Genomic DNA, 23,967 nt, shown 5'->3' on the forward strand with positions numbered 1-23,967 from the left:
GGTGGCTATACATATAATATTCTCTACAATCAAAGATCTGAAGTTGGATTTAACATTATTCTTAGCAGATGATATCATGAGGGAGGCATAAATTCTTTACTGAAGCTTGTCTCTCTTCCTGTGGCTAAATGTCTTAAATCTTACTGTAAAATGATTTGGAAAAAGAGACACTATTCCAAAGATACAAATTATCTCATTTTGAATTTAATCTTAAATTTAATCTTATAGACTGCTTTGAGGGTGAACAGGGATCTGTGTAATCTATAGGATTATGAAAGGTTGTTGCTGAGCCATGAATGATGCCAGGATTCTTGGCCTCCAGAGGAGAGGAATTCAATCTTTCAATCTGGGGCCAGTGACGAGGCTTGATCACTCAAAAACTTTTCTGTAATAAAGTTTTATTAAAGTGTAAAAAAGAAAAAGCCTCTGACATAGACATCACAAGGGGCCAGAAACAGTGCCCCCCTGCTAGTCTTTAGCTGGATGTTATATAGCTACTAACATCTAGTAATTCAAGAAAGGAAATGTCTCAAAACACAGAGACTGGCTCCAGACCCCTCACCCACTACATGAATTTTGAGATAACATTGGCACATGGTGAGTTTCCCCAGGCCATAAAATGATTGACATGAATCTTGAAGAAAGACAGGTTTCCAAGCAAATACAGTCTCATTAACACGGTTTAAGAGAATATTTTGCATGAGTAAAACATACTGGTTTGTCAAGTCACTTCTGAGTCTTAGGCGAACTGACTAGAAGACAGAGTCTAGGGTAAATACATAGTTCATTAACATAGCTTAAGAAAAAATTTCCATAAGAAAAACGCATTGGTTAGCTCAAGGTTTGAGAGAAGTTAAGTTCAGATGGAACCAGGTGTCCCAATGGCAACACAGAATTTTAAAAGAAATCTATTTTTAAATTTGTATACAGAAGGGGAAAAAATCTAACACTTGTAGTTTATTTCCTCCTGCCACTTAAGAGAGAGAGAAAAAATGTCTGACACTTGCAGCCTATTTCCTCCGTTTGGAGACCCCTGGCCTTCCTGCCTATTACCCACTCAATTATGTGGAACATGACACATAAAACCATCTTCTTAGAGAGTGTTCTTACTTGCCTAAATTTTTATTCTTTTTTAAACAATAGTGAGACAGGGAAATTGAATATAGCATTAATCAGAATTTTATGTAAGAATGATAATATATTGTATGCTGTTTGCTAAGGGGTCACAAAGCCAATTTTTAAGCAAATAAAAGATTACTTTCCAGATCCTGTACCTGAGCTGTTCATTCTCAACTAAAGTCATGCAATTAATATTCAAGGATAATTCTTCATGAATGTCAAATGAACCATAAGCTGTTGATCCTGTAACAACAAGTTAACTACCATTTGTAACTTTAGTGTATTGAATCATTGTTTTACTCAGCAATAAAAATGCTTTAAATTTCCTTTGTCAATTGAAAAGGTCTTGTTCTATTATAGTCATTCTCAGTATAACTGATGGTATAAATTCACAGAATTACAACATTCAAGGACTTTTCACAACTTCCAGCTCTGAGTATAAACCAAATTCTACAGTAAAGGATGGTATACAAAGCTGAAGAACTCTATAACATTTTTCTTACATTGCAGATTGAAATGTCTTTGTACCCTTGATATTTTTATAAATATGCAATTGTTGTTGTTCAGTTGCCTAGTCATGTCCAATTCTTTGTGACCCCATGGACAGTAGCATGCCAGGCCTCCCTGTCCCTCATCATCTCCTGGAGTTTGCCCAAGTTCATTGCATCAGTAATTTATTTACATGTAATTATGAAATTACATTGGAGAAGGAAATGGCCACCCACACCAGTATTCTTGCCTGGAGAATCCCATGGATAGAGGAGCCTGGCAGGCTACAAGTCCATGGGGTCGCAAGAGACAGACATGACTAAGCGACTAAAGCACCACCACCATGATATTACATGTAAATATGAAGTTGCAAACTCTTAAAAAGCAAAATCCTCAACTTGTATATCTTTATATCACCCAAAGCACATAGCAAAAATGTTTTGCTTGTAAAGGTTGATCGGTTAATACACATTAATTTACTGAGATAAATTCTGCCCATGCCAGATTGATTATAAAATAAGAGATGAAAGAAAACAAAGTATGGTTTTCTCTTTTTGTTGAGGCAAAATATTATAACAATGTTATCAGAAGTATTGAGCCACCTTCAAAGTACATATCTTACTAGAACTTGTAACTTACTTGAACATAACAAAAAAAAAATCTTTCATATGTATATAGTTGAATTATGTCCTCCAAAAAGATGTTGATGCTCTGACTCCCAGCAGCTGTAAATGTGACTTTATTTGGAAATAGGATGTTTACAGATATTTAGGTTAAGACAGATTATTAGGGTGGACCCTAATCCAATATGACTCTGTCCTTATAAAGGGAAGAATTTTCTCTCTGTGTGAATACACATAGAGAAAGCCCCATGTGAAGATAAAACAGAAATCAAGGTGATCCAGCAGAAACTACAAACACTGAAGATTGCCAGAAAGCTACTAGAAGCTTAGAGAGAGGCTTGGAGTAGATTTTCCCGCATATAAAGAATCAACACTGCCAACACCTCGATCTTGAACTTTAGCCTCCAGAACCAGAAAAAAAGACTTTGTTTAGGTCACCCAGATTGTGGTGCTTTGTTCTGGCAGCCTTAGTAAGCTAACACAATATGAATGAATTACAACTTGAAATTTAGATTTAGATACTTAGCCGAAGAATTGATGCTTTTGAACTGTGGTGTTGGAGAAGACTCTTGAGAGTCCCTTGAACAGCAAGGAGATCCAACCAGTCCATCCTAAAGGAGATCAGTCCTGGGTGTTCACTGGAAGGACTGATGCTGAAGCTGAAACTCCAGTACTTTGGCCACCTCATGCGAACAGTTGACTCATTGGAAAAGACCCTTATGTTGGGGGGGATTGGGGGCAGGAGGAGAAGGGGACGACAGAGGATGAGATGGCTGGATGGCATCATCGACTCAATGGACATGGGTTTTGGTGGACGCTGGGATTTGGTGACGGACAGGGAGGCCTGGCGTGCTGCAATTCATGGGGTAACATGACTGAGCTATTGAACTGAACTGAACTGAGGTTATGTAAGAATGAATCTAGTGTTTAACCTTTCAATTATTGGTTAAAATGTGCTGCTGGAGGCAAAAAACAAATGTTTGTGATGAAAAGTCAACAGAAATCTATATGCAATATCAGATTTTAATTTTAGGAAATTAAAAAAAAATTCTGTGTACAAACGTGTTGCAAATGAAACTGGGAATGAGAACCGTAGATAATACTGCAAGTTATGGAAATTTTACTTTCTCTCTTCTAATTTTCCATTCTTTTTGTCCCTTTTCAGTTTATTAATAATCCTTATTTTTTCCACCAAAAATAAAGTGTAGGTGAATTCTATTTTCTAATGGAATTATTTTCTTAATTTCTTTTTTGGAATGTTCATTTATATATATGTATATATATATTATATATATATATATATAAATACAATTGATTTTTGCATGTCAGTCTTGTATCCTCTGACCTTGCCGAATTCATTTCATAAAACTATGTTCTATGTTATACTTACTAGTCAAAAACAGACTAGAGAATGCCTGAAAATCTTGGGTACAGTAAGTTACTTTAGAAAAACCATTACATGTTAAAAAAGAAAAAAAAATAATAGGAGAAATTTAAAGAGAAAAATATGTTGTTCTCCTCCCATCCATTAGAAAAGAGTGGTTAAAGGGAGAGTGTGTGAATATTCCATAAATGATATGCCATTCCATAAATGATATGATATGTTTTTTTTTTTTTTAATGAAAATATGTTGTTCTCCTCCCATCCATTAGAATGGATGTGTCCGTATAAGCTGGAACCTTAATTTTCTACTTGGTATTATTTAAGTACTTCCTTTTTTTTTTTTTTAATCATTTTCTGTCAATCTTCTTGTTAAGTAGTTAGAATAGGAAACAGGAGTCCAGAATGGCAGTGGATAAAAGATAAGGCAGGGAAATAGAACATGAAAATAGAACAAAGGAAGGTCTGAGGACTGGAGTGAGGACCTCAGGTTGAACAAACAACACTCCTGGCTAGCCCAATTTACATAGGGCAGGCCCAGGGGGAAGAAAGATATAAAAAGAGGAGCCAAAGGGCTGGGGGTCTCTTTCTCTCTCTCCCGCACACTGGGGTGCTCTTCTCTTCACGTCTTTGGGTCAACATGCCCTCACGCCTTGAGGATGGATTTTCCTGCTATTTTCTAAATAAAATAGAGCTGTAACACTGATTTGTCTAAGAGCGATAACACAGTCTGTCCAAGACCCGGGAGCTGTGAAGCGCCGAGGGCTTTAATGTCCGTCACTCCAAATCTTTGTTGTGACGAGACAGAACCAAGGAGCATACACTCGCCTGACACTCTGTTATCTCTGAAAATAATGTATATATTTCAACAACCTGGACACATTTTTCTTTACAAATTTTCTGTAATCTGTAATTTTTGGAATCTGGATACATTTTCTTTATACACATGTTTGATGTGTCTTCTAAGTTAGAAATGGGACTCCTTGGGATACAGTCTCTGGTATGCAGTTTAATGTGCAGAATGTCTTTTAAGGATCCTTGAGATCAACACTTAGGGAAGGGAGGGAGAGGAAGCAGGCTTACCCAGAGGGAGGAGTTAAACTGCCAACTGAGCCCAACAGCAGCTCCAGTCAACTCAGCAGGAGTGCTTTGGAGAGAGACTGAGCTTTCAGAGTTGTGCTAACTTGGGCTAAGACAGCTAGCCTTTGTACTCCTAGGCACATCAGTCATGGGACTGGGCCACTCCTGAAATGAGTGTGAACTTGTGCAGGGTGGCTCTGCAGCTGAGTCTATCCCCTGAAGGGGCTGACAGTCCAAAGCTGTCTACCAATAGCACTTCCTGCAGCTGAGGCAGCAAGTTCTTCAGTGAAAGGAACCTGGGCACCACATTACAGTGCCCATTACATGGAAGAATGAAGGTCCCCATGAATTTCTCTTGTAAAAGATACTCTTAATAGTCTCTGCATAATCTTTTTAATTGGAACCATTTTATTTATGAGATAAGAGATGTCATATTTAAAACTTCTATAAATGAAGGATGCTTTAGTTCACAAAGGAAATAACCACACATTAATTTAGATATCTAGCTTTAAGATAACCAATATATTTACATGTTGACCTTGCTGGAGGCAGGGTTCTTCTCTAGATATGAACACTCTGTGAAATTTTGAATGCTAAATGCTTTCCTACCCTGATGGATGCTGACCTGAGCTTTCAAATGCTATTAGATCAGCATGATAAAGCAGACTTGAAGCAAACTCTAAAGAGCAACTCACTGTTATTTTGTCACTGATCACCTCTTACTGCTACCACTCAGGGGAATTTAAGCTGGGACTTCAAAACAAAATTATTTCAAATGTCATGTCCTTGATGCCATAAAAATGTATCATGTTTTACTTGCCTTAAAGTATTTTCAGCCAGTCACTTCACACTTCTGCCTAGAGAGCTCAGGTTCTACCCATACCATGGATAGGGATGTTATTGGTTGATAATTCCACTGCTTAAGCTCTCAGCACATTACTTACTTTGTTCATTAAGCTCTTAATGTGAAATCTGATTCTTCCCCAGGTTTTTGTCCCTGTATTTGGCCATGAACCATCTAGCTCCTTCAATTTGCTTTGTGATTGATTCCATTCCTGAGCCAACCTATTGCTGCTTCACCTCTTTTTCTTTATAGATAGAGAATGAAGTTCTTAGTCCCATCCTTTTAATCACATAATTATCTCTCACTAGTTTTTTCAGTGGCACTTAGTCTCTTCTCTCTTATCATTGCTAAGATTTTTAATTTTTGATAAATCCCTTCTGCTTTAAATTCACTCAACTTTTTATGACATAAATTTTGTGTGCTTGTTTTCTTTGTAGTGGCAGATTTTCTGATGCTCTGGTTTAAACGTGTCTGCAAATACTGTGAACTTTTACCAATAGACAGGACCTGTGACCTCAGCAGAACTCAAATGCACAAGAAATATATCTGAGTCTTAAGTGTTAAAACATGTTTTTATATCTCATCACCATTTCTTTAATAATCTATTCTGCTTAGCTCGTAGGTTCTTCTTCACTTTCTTCAGTGGTTCCTAGGTCTTGGGCTGACAGGTTTATTATTTACTCACAAGACAAACAATGTTTTGTTAACATAAATAGTCTTTCTGAAATCAAGAGAAATTAGTTGGTCTGGTCACATTCAGAGGGTTTTGTTTTAAATTCACTATTATTCTATAGAAGAGGTATATAACAACAACCATAATATTAATTAAAATACAATTATGATAAGAGAACAGTCCTATTATTATTTTTTTCTTTTTTAACATGTAATGGTTTTTCTAAAGTAACTTATTGTATCCAAGATTTTCAGGCATTCTCTAGTCTGTTTTTGACTAGTAAGTATAACATAGAACATAGTTTTATGAAATGAATTCGGCAAAGTCAGAGGATACAAGACTGACATGCAAAAATCAGTTGTATATATATATAAATGAACATTCCAAAAAAGAAATTAAGAAAACAATTCCATTTATAATAGCATAAAAAAAGATTGAAATATTTAGGAATAAATTTCACCAAGGAGGTACAAGACTGGTACATTGAAAACTATAAAATATTGTTAAAAATATCAAAGATGACTTAAGTAAATGGAAAGACATTGCATGTTCATGGGTTAGAAGATATGATATTGTTAAAATGGAATTATTCCCCAAATCAACATATAGATTAGTGCAATCTCTATCAAAATCTAAATGACTTTTTTTAAACAAAAGAAATTCTAAAATTCATATGGAATTGCAGGAGATTGCAAATACTCAAACCCATCTTAGAAAAGAAGAACAAAGTTGAAACACTCACACTTCATAATCCCAAAACTTACTACAACCTACAATCATCAAAAAAAAAAGTATGATGCACCCAATAAGGAGCACCTTAGTATATAAGGTAAATGCTAACAGTAATAAAAGGGGAAAATCAACACTAACACAATAATAAGAGGAGGGTTTAACACCCCATTTTTACCAATGGATAGATCACCCAGGAACAAAATAAATAAGGAAACACAAACTTTAAATGACACAATAAACCAGGACATTCCACCTGAAAGCCTCAGAATATACTTCCTTCTCAAGGGCACATGGAACATTCTCTAGGACAGATCATATCTTGGTCATAAATCAAACATCAGTAAATTTAAGAAAATTGAACTTATAATGAGCATCTTTTCTGATCACAACACTATGAGATTAGAAATCAATTACAGGAAAAACTATAGGAAACACAAACACATGGAGGCTAAGCAATATGCTACTAAATAACCGAGAGAGTACTGAGGAAATCAGAGGGAATAAAAAATACATAAAGAAGTACACAGAAACCATGGCAATGGAAACACAATGACCCAAAACCTATGGGATGTGATAAAAACAGTTCTAAGAGGGAAGTTTATAGCAATTCAATCTCACCTCAAGAAACAAAACTTTCAAATGAACAATCTACCCTTACAAATAAAGCGACTAGAGAGAGGGACAGCAACAATATCAAAAAAGAAATGGAATTAGTAGAAGGAAAAACATCATAAAGATCAAAGTAGAAGTAAATAGAAATGAAAACAGCAAAGATCAATAAAACTAAAAGTTGATTCTTTAAGATAAAACTGATAAAACTTTACCCAGACTCATTAAGAAAAAAGAGAGGGTTTGAACCAATAAAATTAGAAATGAAAAAGGAGAAATTACAGCTGACACCACAGAAATACAAAGGATCATAAGAGACTACTGCAAGTAACTATATGCCAATATAATGGACAACCTATAAGAAATGGACAAATACTTAGAAAGATACAACCTTCCAAGACTAGACCAGGAAGACATAGAAAATACATATAGACCAATCACAAGTAATGAAATTGAAACTGTAATTAAAAATCTTCCAACAAACAAAAGTCCAGGACCATATGACTTTACAGGCAAATTCTATCAAATATTTAAAGAAGAGCTAACACCTATATATCTCTTCCAAAATAGTGTAGAAGAAAGAACACTCCCAAACTTGTTCTATGAGGCTACCATCACCCTGGTAACAAAACCAGGCAAAGATATCACAAAAAAGAAAATTACAGACCAATATCACTGGTAAGCATAGACACAAAAACTCTCAGCAAAATATTAGAATACAGAATTCAAACACACATTAAAAAGATCATATGCCATGATCAAGTGGGATTTATTCCAGGGATGCAAGGATTCTTCAATATATATATGTAAATCAATCAATATGACACACCATATTAACAAATTAAAGAATAAAAATCTCATGATCATCTCTATTTCATTCTTTTACAAGCAGCTATCCAGTTTTCCCAGTACCACTTATTAAAGAGACTGTCTTTTCCCCACTGTATATTCTTGCCTCCTTTGTCATTGATTAGGTGACCAAAGGTATGTAGGTTTATCTCTGGGCTTTCTATCCAGTACTATCAATTTATATTTCTTAGAATGGAGATATTCACAGAACTAGACAAACTTTTTAAAAAAATTTGCATGGAACACAAAAGACCCCAAATTACCAAAGCAATACTGGGAAAGAAAAATGGAGCTGGAGGAATCAGGATCCCTGACTTCAGACTATTCCACAAAGCTACAGCCATCAAAACAGCATACTACTGAAGCAAAAGCAGAAATAGGTACAGATCAAAGGAACAGCATAGAAAGCCCAGAAATAAACCCATGTACCTGTGGTCAATCAATCCATGACAAAAATGGTAAGAATACACAATGGAGGAAAGACAGTTTATTTAATTAGTGGTACTGGGAAAACTGGATAGGTACATGTAAAAGAATGAATCAGAACACTAACTATATACACTATATACAAAAATAAACTCAAAATTAAAGACCAAATGTCAAACCAAACACTGTAAAACTCGTAGAGGAAAACAGGAGTAACACTTTTGGACATAAACCACAGCAAGATCTTTTTTGACCCACCTTCTAGAGTAATGAAAATAAAAATAAACAAATGGGACCTAATTTAACTTTTAAGCTTATGAGCAGCAAAGGAAACCATAAATAAGACAAAAAGACAACCCTTAGAATGGGAGAAAATATTGGTAAATGAAGCAACTAACAAGGGATTCATCTCTAAAATATACAAACAACTCATGCAACTCAATATCAAAACAACATACGACCCAATAAAAAAAAAAGGAGGAATACCTAAATAGACATTTCTCCAAAGAACACATACAGATGGCAAAGAGGCACATGAAATGATGCTCAACATCACTAGTTATTAGAGAAATGTAAATAAAACTTACAATAAGATATCACCTCACACTTGTCAGAATAGCCATCATCAAAATTTCTATGAACAGTAAATGCTGGAGAGGGTGTGGAGAAAAAAGAACTCTCTTGCACTGTTTGCAGGAATGTAAATTGATACAGTCACTATGGAGAACAGTATAGATGTTATTTAAAAAACGAAAAATAGAACTACCATATGACCAAGCAATCCCACTCCTGGGCATATACCTGGAGCAAACCTAAAATTCTAAAAATACATGCACCCCAGTGTTCATTGTAGCATTATTTACAATAGCTAGGACATACAATAGAAGCTACCTAAATGTCCACTGACAGATGAATGGATAAAAAAGTTGTGGTGCATATATACAATGGATTATTACTCAGCCATAAAAGGGTCAGAATCAGGTCATTTATAGCGATGTGGATGGACCTAGAGTCTGTCGTACAGAGTGCAGTCAGTCAGAAGGAGAAAAACAAATATTGTATATTAATGCTTACATGTGCAATCTAGAAATATGGTACAGACAAAGCTATGTGCGGGGCAGAAATAGAGATACAGTCATAGAGAATAGACATGTGGACATTGGGGAGGAAGGAAGTGTGAGGCAAATTAGATTAGGATTGACATATATACACTAATGTATTTAAAATAGATAGCTACTGGGAACCTGCTATATAGGGAGATCAGCTTGCTGCTCTGTGATGGCCTTAATAGGTTGGATGGGGAGTTGGGGTGGAGGCAAGGAGTTTCAAGAGGGAGGGGATATATGTATACAAAGTTGATTCACTTCAGTTCAGTTCAGTCGCTTAGTTGTGTCCGACTCTTTGCGACCCCATGAATCGCAGTAAGCCAGGCCTCCCTGTCCATCACCAACTCCCGGAGTTTACCCAAACTCATGTCCATTGAGTCGATGATGCCATCCAACCATCTCAACCTCTGTCATCCCCTTCTCCTCCTGTCCTCAATCTTTCCCAGCATCAGGGTCTCTTCAAGTGAGTCAGCTCTTCACATCAGGTGGCCAAAATATTGGAGTTGCAGCTTCAACATCCGTCCTTCCAATGTACCGCAAAGACTTAACATTGTGCTTTATACAGCACTGTAGAGCAATTATGCTTTAAAAAAATGTGGTGCTAACAGAAGGGTAGACACATAGATTAATGGAATATAATTGAAAATAAATCAATAAATCTATGATCAATTTATTTTGACAAAGATGCCAGAACAGTTCAGTGGGAAAGAATAGTGTCTTTAACAAATGATGCTAGGACAGTTGAATAAATACATGCTAGAGAATAAAATTAGACCCTTCTCTCATACCATGTATAAAAATTATGACAAAATGGAGCAAAACACTGAGTGCCAGAGCTAAACTATAGCACAGGGAACTATTATATATTCAGGGAACTATATTCCTGTGATAGGATGGAAAAGAATACACACACACATACATACACACACACACATAACTGAGTTACTTTGCTATACAGGAGAGATTGGCAACAACATTGTAAATCAACTATACTGCAATTAAGAAAAAAAAAATTAGGACAAAACAGAAGTAAATCTTTATGACCTTGGATGTGGTGACACCAAAAACACAAGCAACAAATTTGAAATATGTATTGGACTTCATCAAAATTAAACATTTGTACAAATGATGCTGTCAAAAAGTGAAAAGGCAACCCACATAATGGGAGAAAATCGTTGTAAATCATATATATATACACATCTATATATATAGAGAGAGAGAGATAAAGAGAGGATGTAGTATCCACGACATGTAAACAACCTTACTACTCAACAACAAAAGACAACTCAGTTAAAGATTTTGTGAAGTACTTAGAGATTTCTCCAAGGAAGATTCATAAATGGTCAAGAAGCATATGGAAGATACTCAACATCATTTTTCATTTGAGAGATGCAAATCAAAACAACAAGATACCACCTAATATCCAGTAAGATGACTATAAAAGTAACAATAAAAGTAGTCAATAATATTGCAAAAACATGGAGAAGCTGGAATACCCATATATTGCTGTTGAATATGTAAAATAGTGCTCTGACTGTGAAAAACAGTGTTGTTTTGCGTCCTCTATAGCATTGCCACGTGACCCAGCTATCCCATTCCCAGGTAAATACTCTAAAGAATTAAAAACAGATGTTCAAATAAAAACTTATACATGAATATTCATATAAGTACTATTCAGAATAGTCAAAAAGATATAAGCAACACAGATATTGATCAACTTATAAGTGGATAAACAAAGTGTGGTGTATCTACACAATAGAATACGATCTAGCCATAAAAAGGAATGTAGCACTGATATAACATGTATATCCTTAGAAATATTATGCTAAGTGAAAAGTGAGACACAAAACACCAGACACAAAAGACCATATTCAGTATGATTCTGTTTATATGAAATATTCAAGAATAGACACACTGGTAGTAGTCTGCCAGGGCTTGTGGGTCGGGAGGAATGGGTAGTGACTCATGAATGGATATGGAGTTTCCTTTTGTGGTAATGAAAGTGTTTTGGAATGAGACAGTGGTGATGGTTTAATAACACTGTGAAGAGTATATTTATTTGTTGCACATATTCATTAGTAAAATGCCACTGAACTGTATAAAGTAGTTCAAATGGTCAATTTTATGCTGTGAATTTTAACAATAAAAAATGAAAAAATGCCCCACCAAATGGATTGTGTACATTCATTTTAAGTTTCATTTCTCATTAAAGTATAAACTTTCTCCCAAATATTTGTAATGGAATTTTACCTCAAAATTAAGGTGAAAGAGCCTCTGAGAACTTTCCCTTATTTATTCCATGTAAGAGCATATAATGCTAACTTATTTGCTTGGTCTGTTGGAAAGTTACTTAACTCAGGAGATACTATGATCCAAACACCAAACAAGAAATTCTATGATTAAAGAGTGTGGTTTGGATCATACAATTAGGTCTAATTATGTGTTCATTTCTTGAATTGTAAAATCACTGAAATAAATATTGGTATTCTCTGTGTTATACATCTGTGGCAGCTGTTTCCACACTTGTCACCCCCAATTTGTAATTTCTGTCTATAAGTCTTTATGCCAGAAGAGCTCTAGACCTGAGTGACATCTAAATAGATCATCACACTGATTCTTAACTTTCCTGCCTTATTGTGGTAAAAATTGATCAAACTCAGAAGGGTCATCTTTACTCAGAGCTTGCTTTCAAAGAGCAATCATGTTCTCTAAAAACCGGCAGCATAGCCATTGATTTTAGATTCAATGGGACATCAGGGCAATGCTGGATCTCTGATTGGCAGCAGGAAAATGGGTGAGAACATTTCAAACTTTAGAAAATAAAGGCAAGAAAACATTAAACTACATGAAATCACATCTGCTCTGACTGCTTGCATTTTCGGATTTAGTTTGAAGCAGACATGAAATGTCCAATATTCAACTTCAGAAATTTGAAAATCAGCCAGCCGCCCTGACCTTGTATCCCAGTGTCCAACATTCCAAGTTGAGACTCAAATGCTGACTTACCCTTAAGGGTTCCTTCTGATATCTCATTTTGAAATTTTTATCAGTTTTCAAGCAGTGGGATCCTAGGTTGGTAGGCTGATAGAATCTGAGCATTTCCAGAACATTTATAACACAAGGCCCAACACCGGTTTATGGGAAATAACTTGACAAATGCTAAGTGTACATGCCACAGAGTCAGTGAAACATGCTTGTTCAAATAAACGCCAAGTTGAGGCTTGATCTCACTCTTAAGTGACAAAGTGGAAACAGTGATTTTTTTTTCCAAATTAATATGAACTTTTAGATTAAATTATAGTAAGAAGTTGAATACTTGTTCTTTGTACTTTTCTTCTGAAGCTTTGTCTCTCTTGGCACCCTTGTCAAGTTACCACTGATACTTTTAATGGGATTCACCAGTCAAAATAGTGGCATCCTGTGCCCATGAATCTGAGAACACTCTGGAAGATATTGAAGGACAGGGGAGGCTGGTGTGTTGCAGCTCATGGGGTCTCAAAGAATTTGCCATGCCGTAGCGACTGCACCACCGTAGCGTGTCCTTAGCTCCCTGGATGCTGTTTTGGGAAGCTGACTTGAAGTTCTAGTGTGTTTTGTTTAGATTCTAATGCACTGCATAATTTGTACTTAACTTTCTCTGTACCTTTTGTTTCTTTGACAGATGGCTGCTGCCCAGAATCAGCTTGGGTGGGGAGCAGAGTTCCAAGAAATGTAAGAATTGCAGGTATAGTTAATATCCCTTAGGTTTATGTTTGCTCTCTACATGAGAAACAGAGACCCAAGCCACAACTCCTGCCTTCTGGGACAGGCCTTACTCTTGCCTGAGTCCCAGTTCCCCACTCTGTAAATCAGACATAATTTGTTTGTCATCCCCTTGACTTCACCAGGGGATTTTAAGAATTGAGAAACCACGTAGCACTTGACAATATAAAATGTTATTTTAATGGTTAAAATGACGAATGACCCTGTCCAGCCAATGAGTCATTTACTCCCAGGGAGTAAGTTTGGTATCTGGGATGTGAATTAACTCTCTCAGGACATTTTCAGCTGAATGCTAGAGAGCATAAAAGAATACACTATTTCTATGAGAGGCCAAACAACTAAAAATGTAAAGGAGATATTAAACACTCTTGGGAAATACCAAAAAATTAAATTTGGAAAAGCATCCTAGTCTTACAATTATTGAGGTAACCTTGAGTGTTTATCCCTTTGATATAAGTAACTAAAATTTTGTCATGTTTCCTAATAGGATCTCCCTCCGAAGTCAGCCTCAACGACTAGAAGCATGAACATATCACAGTTGTCCTTCACAGCTTATTTTGGCTTTATGAATTTATACAAACTTTCTATCTTATTGATAGGCAGATTATCACTTTGTGGTGGTATGTAATAAGTTTACAGCTTATTTTCTAAGGTAATAATTGATTTCTAATAGTTTTGTAGGGCTGCTGTAACAAAGTACCAGGAACTGGGTGGCTTAAATGACGATAAAGTACCAAAAAGTGGGAGCCTTTGTCTCTTGGTTCTGGAGGCTAGAAAACAGAGATCAAGTTGTCAGCCATATCAGTTCCTCTTGAGGGCTGGGAGAGAGAAATCTGTTCATTCCTCTCTCCTAGGCTCTGGTGGTCTGGCAGCAATCTTTATCCTTCATTAGCATCACCTTGATCTCTGCCTTCATTTTCACATGGCAATCTCTGTGTGCATGTCTGTGTCCAAATTACCCCTTTTCATAAAGATTCCTGTCATATTAAATTAGGGGCCCACCTTACTCCAATATGACCTCATCTTAATTTAACTAATTACATCTGCAACAACTCTATTTCCAAATAAGGTCACGTTCTGAGATACTAAGGGTTAGAAATTCAATATATGAATTTGGCAGTTGGGGGCACATAATTCAACCTATAATACAATTTTATTTAATCTAAGTTAAATTTATTCAAGCAACATGAAATAATAACTCACTATAGTCTAAAATTTATATTTAAATTATATTCATTTTTCTTACACTCTTCATGGCTTTTTAGATTTGTCACATATTCTCCAGCATTTGTTTTCAGTGTCTATAATGTTCCAAATGCTTCCAGGCAGGTGCCTTACAGTTTTCCTTCTTATCCATTCTAATTTCTACATTCTTAGGGTCCTCAATTTCATTGTTATTGTTTGGGTTGTCATGTCATACATGTGTTATATATAACTTGTTCTTTCCAAAATTCATAAATGCTTCAAACTCTGGCACCCGAAGCAGGAATTTTAATTTGAATCTGCCTGGTAGTAGATCTATGACCTTGGGCAAGTAAGCTTCCCTGCTAGTGAAGAAACTCATGATATTTATAATAGGGATTCAGAGAGGACTGAACACAAAACTAAAAATAAAATCAGTAAAGCTGTTAGCATAATGCCTGAGACTTAACAGATGTTCAGGCAATTTACTCATTTTCATTTTATTATTCAAAATGGCTGAGTGAAGGAAAAACAGTGCTGGACTTTCTCCAGGTCATTCAACAAAATTTACATAAAACTGTTTCGATTTTGTTCTAGGTTAGTTTGCTGTAACAAATGACCCTCTCCAAAATCTCTGGTAGTTTATAAGAACAAAGAGGTTTTGTTTTGGTAGTTTCGTTTTTTCCTTATTCCTGTTTTGCATTAGCTACGTGTCCCACTAGTTCTGCTCCTTCTCCACATTTCTCCCTCTTTTCAGAATGCTGGCTAAAAATAGTGACCGAAGGCCCTACCTAGAACATGCTGCTCTTGTATGTTCTATATAGGAAAGGAAAGGAGACCAAACAAAAATAGTCAATGGCTCCTAAAGCTCTGCTCAGAGCTGGCATATTCTTACCTCTGCTCAAATGCCATTGCCCAGAGCAGATCGTTTGGGCCTGCATGATGCCGGGAGATTGGGAAGTATATAATAGTTCTTCCATAGAAAGGCACTGCAAGTCACGTAATAAAAGACAAAAATGCATAATCTTCTCACAGGAGAAGAGAAAGAAAATAATTTGGAACATAATACAATCAATTACAAAGACAAATCATAGTTCTGATACCTGAAAAACACCAATATTGGTATTTTTTCCCCATAGATGTTCCCCTTAACATTCACCTATTTTTGTTGTTGTTATTATTATTATTTCTAGTCTGGAAAAATATAATTGTAATCTTGAAATGACTAATATTGATAGCCCTCATAAAAGACCGTTTGAAAAACATCTAATCAGATTACTTTAATCCACATTCATGATTAATCTCTTCAAGCTCTCCAAATAAACAGAAGGTTTCCTTATGTGGTGATTTATATCACCTTTCCCAAAATTTATACCCAAATATTTAGTGACCTGTTAGACATTTTTTGCTTCTTCCTACTTCAGGTAACATTCCAGCTTCTTCTGGTAATAATACTCCAATTAAAAAAAAGTTACCCTATCACCATTTTCAGCCCCATGTCTCAGCTGGTATTCTGTGCTTTAAAGTGTGTGAAAATTAAAAACACAAAAACTCATCTAAAATTTGAGTCAGGAAGGTCCATAGAGGAAGCTCTCACACCCAACCATTTTGGTCATCTACAGACCCCATCTGGAGGAGACTGTCTTGTGCTCCTAAATAGGAAGTGTTACTGATTTGCTAGCCAGTGGGGAGAAGGAAGAATTTCTTCCCGCCCAGCAACAAGCCCAGCCAATGGATCTGCCACAGTTCAACCAACGAGAAACTATTATCACCTGAGCTCTTATTTTCTTTCAATGAAATTTCATTTCTCTCTTGCTTTGATAACTTCCTTATCCCATTTTCTATAAAAGCCTTCTAATTTGTATAATCCCTCAGAGCATCACTCTACTTGCCAGATAAGATGCTGCCCAATTCATGAATCACTTTAAAACTTCTGCAAATTTAGGTTTTCAGATTTACTCAGCTGAAATTTGGTTGTTAACAAATGTCTCTCGAGTGAATATATGAATCAGGCTGAGCTGTAGAGCCAATAGCTATGAGTCAGACTATGGGGAAAGACCATCTCTCTTTTGTACAGGGCACATGAGGTACTAAATGCATACTTGGAACTACTGGTAACTCTGTGGGCCACCATGAAGGTATAGCTAATCTGAATTATCCAGATCAGAGAAAAGAATTTCTGACAGTTGAAGAGAAAGAAAAGAGAAGTATTATTTAAGTACCCAGATACAACCTTAACTGGAGCTCTGTCCTCTAGACTTGTGAATCAATACATTTCCTTTTTTCTTAAAGTGGTTTGAGCTGGGTTTCTGTCATTTGCAGCTAAAATAGTCTTGATTCATATTCAGTTTTGTAGAATTTTCTGACATGCAAATGAATATATGCTTTCTGTTTCCCTTTCAATTTCCTTTTTATTCTGTAAATGTTTTCATTTGATCAGAGTTGTATAAAGCTTGTTTTATTTGTTGACTTGACATCAAATTAATAAAACCAAGGATTAAAAATCTATCCTAAGACAGGAAACTTTTACTTCTGAGCTCCAAAATGGAAAGAAATGAAAATGTTTGTAACAAATAACTGACTATAAATTCTTTTCAAGTTTTAAGAGTAGTGGCATTATGATGTCAAAAGAAATATTAGAATTTAAAATTAATGCACCTGTGTTACAAACCTTGTTCTGCTGCTTACTACCATTTTGACTTTATACTTTGTAAAATCCTTTTATTTTTAAAATACGGTAATACTAGAATTCTAAGGGAGCTATTGTGGGGAATCAAGTAAAATGGTACTTGTGAAAAGAATTTCTAAAACTTTATAGAAAAGCCCATTATTCCTACCACAAGGCCAGCATACAGTTCCAAGACTAGCAGCATTTGCATCACCTGGGAGGTTGTTAAAGTTTCAAATTCTCAGATTCTTATTCAGTTCTACTGAATAAGAATTTTTGAGGATGGGGCTCAGGAATTCATATTTTAAGAAACTCTCCAGTGAATCCTTGTGAGTGTTATAGCTTGGAAATGATCATCTTAAAATTTCTATACAAATAGAAGAAGCATGTCACCAGGATATCTATATTGTTGAGGACGAGTCAGTGAACTATAAAGTAAGCCCATTTATCAAAATCTTTCTGACTTAGCCATAAAGATAAAATGGACACAAGTTTAAAGAGTTATTACACAAGGTAATGACAAGTGAGATATAAGGCATTATGCTTAATTATCAAGGCAGTGCTATACTGTTAAGTGATATGAAATTAAAAAGAAAGGATCATTAAGCACTACAGTTTTCTCTAAGCAATATATTGGAATAAATTCTTCAAAGTATGGGTAGAATTGGGCCAAGTAAAGTGAATGAAAAGAATTACAGATAAAAGAATTAGAGTGAAAAACAAAATGGAAGGGCTAGGCCAGGAGTAATTTCAGCATGACTAGGGCATAGAGTCCTTTGGTGGGGGAAAAAAAAAAAAGAGGAGGAAAGGCTAGTGGTTTTTGGTGGTAATTGGACTTCATCTTTTCAGCAGTGAGGAGTTCATAAAGCGATAGAACAGTGCTCACACTTCATGTCATAGTGGGTAAAATCAATGTCTCAGTTTTGCCTGGATTTAAATCCAAAATCATTACTGATTATCTGTATATATTTAAAATATATTTAGCTACTCTATCTCAAATAGACTGTAGGAATAAACTTACCCGATAAGTTTAGAGCTTATCTGCAGTTATTACAACCACTGGGCCAGTTTATGTATCAGTTCAGTTCAGATCAGTCACTTAGTGATGTCAGACTCTTTGTGACCCCATGGACTGCAGCACATCTGGCTAACCTGTCCATCACCAACTCCCAGAGCTTGTTCAAACTCATGTCCATCGAGTTGGTGATGCCACCCAACCATCTCATCCTCTGTTATCCCCTTCTCCTCCTGCCCTCAATCTTTCCCAGCATCAGGGGCTCTTCCATGAGTCAGTTCTTCACATCACGTGGCCAAAATATTGGAGCGTCACCTCAGTATCAGTCCTTCCAATGAATATTCAGGGTTGATTTCCTTTAGAATTGACTGGTTTGATTTCCTTGGAGTCCAAGCGACTTTCAAGAGTCTTCTCCAACACCACCATTCAAAAGCACCAATTCTTTGGTGCTTAACTTTTTTATGGTCCATTTCTCACATGCATACATGACTACTGGAAAAACCATAGCTTTGACTAGACGGACCTTTGTTGGCAAAGTAGTGTCTCTGCTTTTTAATATGCGGTCTAGGTTTGTCATAGCTTTTCTTCCAAGGAACAAGCGTCTTTTAATTTCATGGCTGCAGTCATCATCTGCAGTCATTTTGGAGCCCAAGAAAATAAAGTCTCTCACTGTTTCCATTGTTTCCCCATCTATTTGCCATGAAGTGATGGGACTGGACGCCATGATCTTCATTTTTTGAAAGTTGAGTTTTAACCCAGCTTTTTCACTCTCCTCTTTTACTTTCATCAAGAGGCTCTCTAGTTCTTCTTCACTTTCTGCTATAAGGGTGGTGTCATCTGCATATCTGAGGTTTTTGATATTTCTCCTGGCAAACTTGATTCCAGCTTGTGCTTCATTCAGCCCTGCATTTCACATGATGTACTCTGCATATAAATTGGATAAGTAGGATGACAATATACAGCCTTGTTGTACTCCTTTCCCAATTTGGAACCAGTCCATTGTTCCATGTCTAGTTCTAGCTGTTGTTTCTTGACCTGACTACAGGTTTCTCAGGAGGCAGGTAAGGTGGTCCAGTATTCCCATCGCTTTAAGAATTTTCCACAGTTTGTTGTGGTCTACACAGTCAAAGGCTCTGGCATAGTCAATAAAGCAGAAGTAGATGTTCTTCTGGAACTCTCTTGCTTTTTCTGTGATCCAGCAGATATTGACAATTTGATTTCTGATTCCTCTGCCTTTTCTAAATCCAGATGAACATCTAAAAGTTCTCAGTTCACGTAACGTTGAAGCCTGGCTTGGAGAATTTTGAGCATTACTTTGCTAGCATGTGAGATGAGTGCAATTGTGCAGTAGTTTGAGCATTCTTTGGCATTGCCTTTCTTTGGGTTGGAATGAAAACTGACCTTTTCCAGCCCTGTGGCCACTGCAGAGTTTTACAAATTTGCTGGCATATTGAGGACAGCACTTTCACAGCATCATCTTTTAGGATTTGAAATAGCTCAACTGGAATTCCATCACCTCCACTAGCTTTGTTCATAGTGATGCTTCCTAAGGCCCACCTGACTTTGCTTTCCAGGATTTCTGGCTCTAGGTGAGTGATCACACCATTGTGGTTATCTGGTTCATTAAGATCTGTTTTGTATAGTTCTTCTATGTATTCTTGCTGCCTTTTCTTAATATATTCTGCTTCTGTTAGGTCCATACCATTTCTGTCTTTTATTGTGCCCATCTTTGCATGAAAGATGTCTTTGGTATCTCTAATTTTCTTGAAGAGATCTCTAGTCTTTCCCATTCTATTGTTTTCCTTTGTTTCTTTGCATTGATCACTGAGGAAGGCTTTCTTATCTCTCCTTGCTATTCCTTGAAACTCTGCATTCTGATGGGTATGTCTTTCCTTTTCTTCTTTGCCTTTAGCTTCTCTTCATTTCTCAGCTATTTGTTTTTGCATGGAGAGAGTTACCACAGAATAGTAAATGACCTTTAGAAGCAATGGCTGGATGGAAGAAAACAGCCTTTATGCTGAGTTTTAAAAATGATGCCCAGAGCCACTGTGGAATTGAACCAGCATTGATGCTGCTGCCATAGTCAGGAAGCCACTGCTGTGTCAACAAGTCACCATGGCTTCTCTCAAGTCCAGAGTCACAGCATCTCTGCTACAGTTTGTGATTGAAAACATACACCTCCAGTTCCACATCTCTCTCAAGTTCTCTCAGTTCTGAATCAAGCTTTGCATGAGTGTATATGAATGATGCACTGATACCTTTGTTGGAAATGAGTCTGGGGAATGTGGCATTTAGCTTTCCCACCTGCAAGCTCAGGAAGGTACACTGGGAAGAAGTTAGACTAAACGTTGAAGGAGCCAATTCACTTATCACTTTCTAGCTTTCAGGGTGACTGTGAGGATTAGATGAGTGTCAGTGTTTCATGCCTTCACCAATGTGTCTGACATGAAGTAAGCACTCAGCAAATGGTAGCTTGCAAAAGATTTTAGAATCAGAGATTTGAGTAAAACAGAGGTAATATAGTTATTTATGCAATAATTGCTTTAGTTTAGAATAGAAAGAATAATGACACAGAAAGAAAATGAAAATTATAACTACAAACAACAGTAAGGATATATGTGCTATTTCAAAGATACTATTGACAGGGTTTGATGAGAGACTGTAACTGATAGATGAATTCAGCAAAGTAGCAGGATAAAAGATTAAAATACAGAAATCTGTTGGATTTCTTTATGGTGGTGGTGGTGGTTTAGTTGCTAAGTAGTGTCCAACTCTTGTGATTCTGTGGCCTGTAGCCTGTCAGGCTTCTCTGTCCATGGGATTCTCTGGGCAAGAATACTGGAGTAGGTTGCCATTTCCTTCTCCTAACAATGAAATATCAGAAAGAGAAAGTAAAATCACTTTTTAAAATAACACTGAAAAAATTACTTAGGAATAAGCCTAACCAAGGAAGTGAAAGACTTATATGCTAAGAACTATAAAACATTGATAAAGGAAATAAAAGATGATTCAAGAAATGGGAAGAATTAGTATTGTTAAAATGGCCACACTACCCAAAGCAATCTACAGATCTACTATGATCCCTATCAAATTACCCATGATACTTCCCCCAGAATTATGATAATCATAAGAGTTAGATGGAACAACAGAAGACCCAGAATTGCCAGAGCAATCCTGAGGAAAAGAACAGAGCCAGTGGCATAACCTTCCCAGACTTCAGAAGATACTACAAAGTTTTAGAAATCAAAACAGCATGGCATTGGCATATAAGCAGACATGTGGATCTCAATGGAGAGTCCAGAAATAAACCCACACTCCCACAGTCAAGTAGTCTTTGACAAAGGAGGAGGCAAGAGCTGCTGAGCACGTGGGCCAGATGCCCATGTTGTTTTCATTAATACATAAACAATACAGGCTATTTATCTGAATTTCTTCAACTGATCCCCGATTTCTGTCTAAGCCTGATCTCTAAGTCCAACAGCTTTATATATGTTAATCTTGCATCCTGCTACTTTGCTCAGTTCATTTATCAGTTCTAGTAGTTTTTGTGTGGGGTCTTTAGTGAATGTTCATAAGAGAAAAGATACAACAGTTTTCTAATCTGGCCCACATGCTCAGCAGCATAAAATGAAGAAAAGACAGTCTTTTTGGCAAGTGGTGTTCAGAAAGCTGGAAAATCAATGAAGTTGAAGTAAATCAATGAAGTTAGAACACATCCTCACACCACACACACATACACACACACACCCCTCAGAATGGCTTAAAAACTTAAATATAAGACATGACACCATAAAAGTCCTAGAAGAGAACACAGATGAAATGTTCTCTGACATAAATTGTAGCAATATTTTCTTAGATCAGTCTTCTAACGCAGAAGAAATAAAAACAAAAATAAATAAATGAGACCTAATCAGACTTATAAGCTTTTGCACAGCAAAGGAAACTATAAATAAATGAAAAGACAACCTATAGAATCAGAGAAGATTTTTGCAAACTATGTGATCAATAATGGCTTAATTTCTAAAATATGCAAATAGCTTACACAACTCAATACCAAATAGGCAAACAACCTAATCAAAGAATGGACAGGAGCCCTAGTAGACATTTCTCTAAAGAAGACATATAAATGGTTAACAGGCACATGAAAATATGTTCAACATCACTGATTATTAGAGAAATGCAAATTACAATGAGGTATCACCTCAAACTGGTCTGAATGGCCGTCATTAAAAAGTCTACAAATGATAAGTGCTGGAGAGGGGTGGGAAAAGGGAATTCTTATACTGTTTGTGGGAACATAAATTGGTGTAGCCATTATGTTGAACAGTATAGAGGTTACTTTAAAAACTAAAAATAGAGTTATCATACGATCCAGCAATCCCACTCCTGGGTATATATCCAGAGAAAACCATACTTTGAAAAGATACATGCATCCCAATATTCATAGAGTACTAGTTACAATAGCCACTAGTTACAAAAAACATGAAAGCAACCTAAGTGTCCATCAACACATGACTAAAAAAAAGTGTAGGGGGTGTGTGTGTGTGTGTATGTGTGTGTGTATTTATATACACAATGGAATATTAGCCATAAAAAAGAATGAAATAATGTCATTTGCGGCAATGTGGATGGACCTAGATATTATCATACTAAGTGAAGTAAACCAGAAAGAGAAAGATAAATACCATATAATTTATATGTGGAATCTAAACAATGATGCAAATGAATTTATAAAACAGAAACAGATTCAAAGACTTAAGTAACAAACTTATGGTCACTAACAGGGAAACAGTGATATAAATTAGGAGCTTGGGATTAGCAGATACAAACTACTATGTATATAAAATAGAAAATAAGATTCTACTGTGTAGTACAAGAAGTATATTAAATATCTTATAATAATCTATAATAATGGGAAAGAATTTGAATAAGTATATACATGTATATGTGTGTGTGTGTGTGTATATATATATAAAACTGAATCACTTTACCGTATATCAGAAATTAACACAATATTGCAAGCCAGGTATAATTCAGTAGAAAGCAAAAAATCAAAAAACTCATCCAATGGCACACACATGCAGCAAGGAAGAGCAGTTCAGGTATTTTAAAAAGGCAGATGAGTTCCAGAATCAAGGGAAATAGACATGCTTGTCTATCACGTGAACTAAGATTTCAAGTTCTTAATGCTGATACGAAGTTGATTCAATAAACAGTTTCTTAGGAAAATTAATACTAAATGTCACAACAGATGGAATGTTAGTTTGTTTTCTTATTCTGTCCTTTGCTGCTTCTGGCTTTAAAATTTCAGTTAGAAAGTCATAGTTAGAAAAAATGAATGAGAAAGAATAGAACCACAAGGGGGCAAATCTATCCAAGACAAATTCAGTATATTCTTTAATAAGAAAAC

General features: G+C 36.1%; 1 protein-coding gene across 2 annotated transcripts in view; it reads left to right on the plus strand.

The window, feature by feature from the left end:
• The window catches only part of STPG2 (sperm tail PG-rich repeat containing 2), a 619,397-nt gene extending 605,110 nt beyond the window's left edge, over positions 1-14,287 (plus strand). Inside the window, exons 13-14 of one of the 2 annotated variants that reach the window (XM_043871451.1) lie at positions 13,592-13,654; positions 14,180-14,287. In XM_043871451.1, coding sequence (XP_043727386.1) covers positions 13,592-13,645 — 54 coding nt within the window. In that variant the 3' untranslated portion in view covers positions 13,646-13,654; positions 14,180-14,287. The remainder of the gene's footprint in view (positions 1-13,591; positions 13,655-14,179) is intronic. The other variant, XM_043871450.1, reaches the window with a different exon arrangement.
• Positions 14,288-23,967: the final 9,680 nt, after the last annotated feature.

Source organism: Cervus elaphus, chromosome 17 (genome assembly GCF_910594005.1).
Source record: "Cervus elaphus chromosome 17, mCerEla1.1, whole genome shotgun sequence".
Classification (NCBI taxonomy): domain Eukaryota; kingdom Metazoa; phylum Chordata; class Mammalia; order Artiodactyla; family Cervidae; genus Cervus; species Cervus elaphus.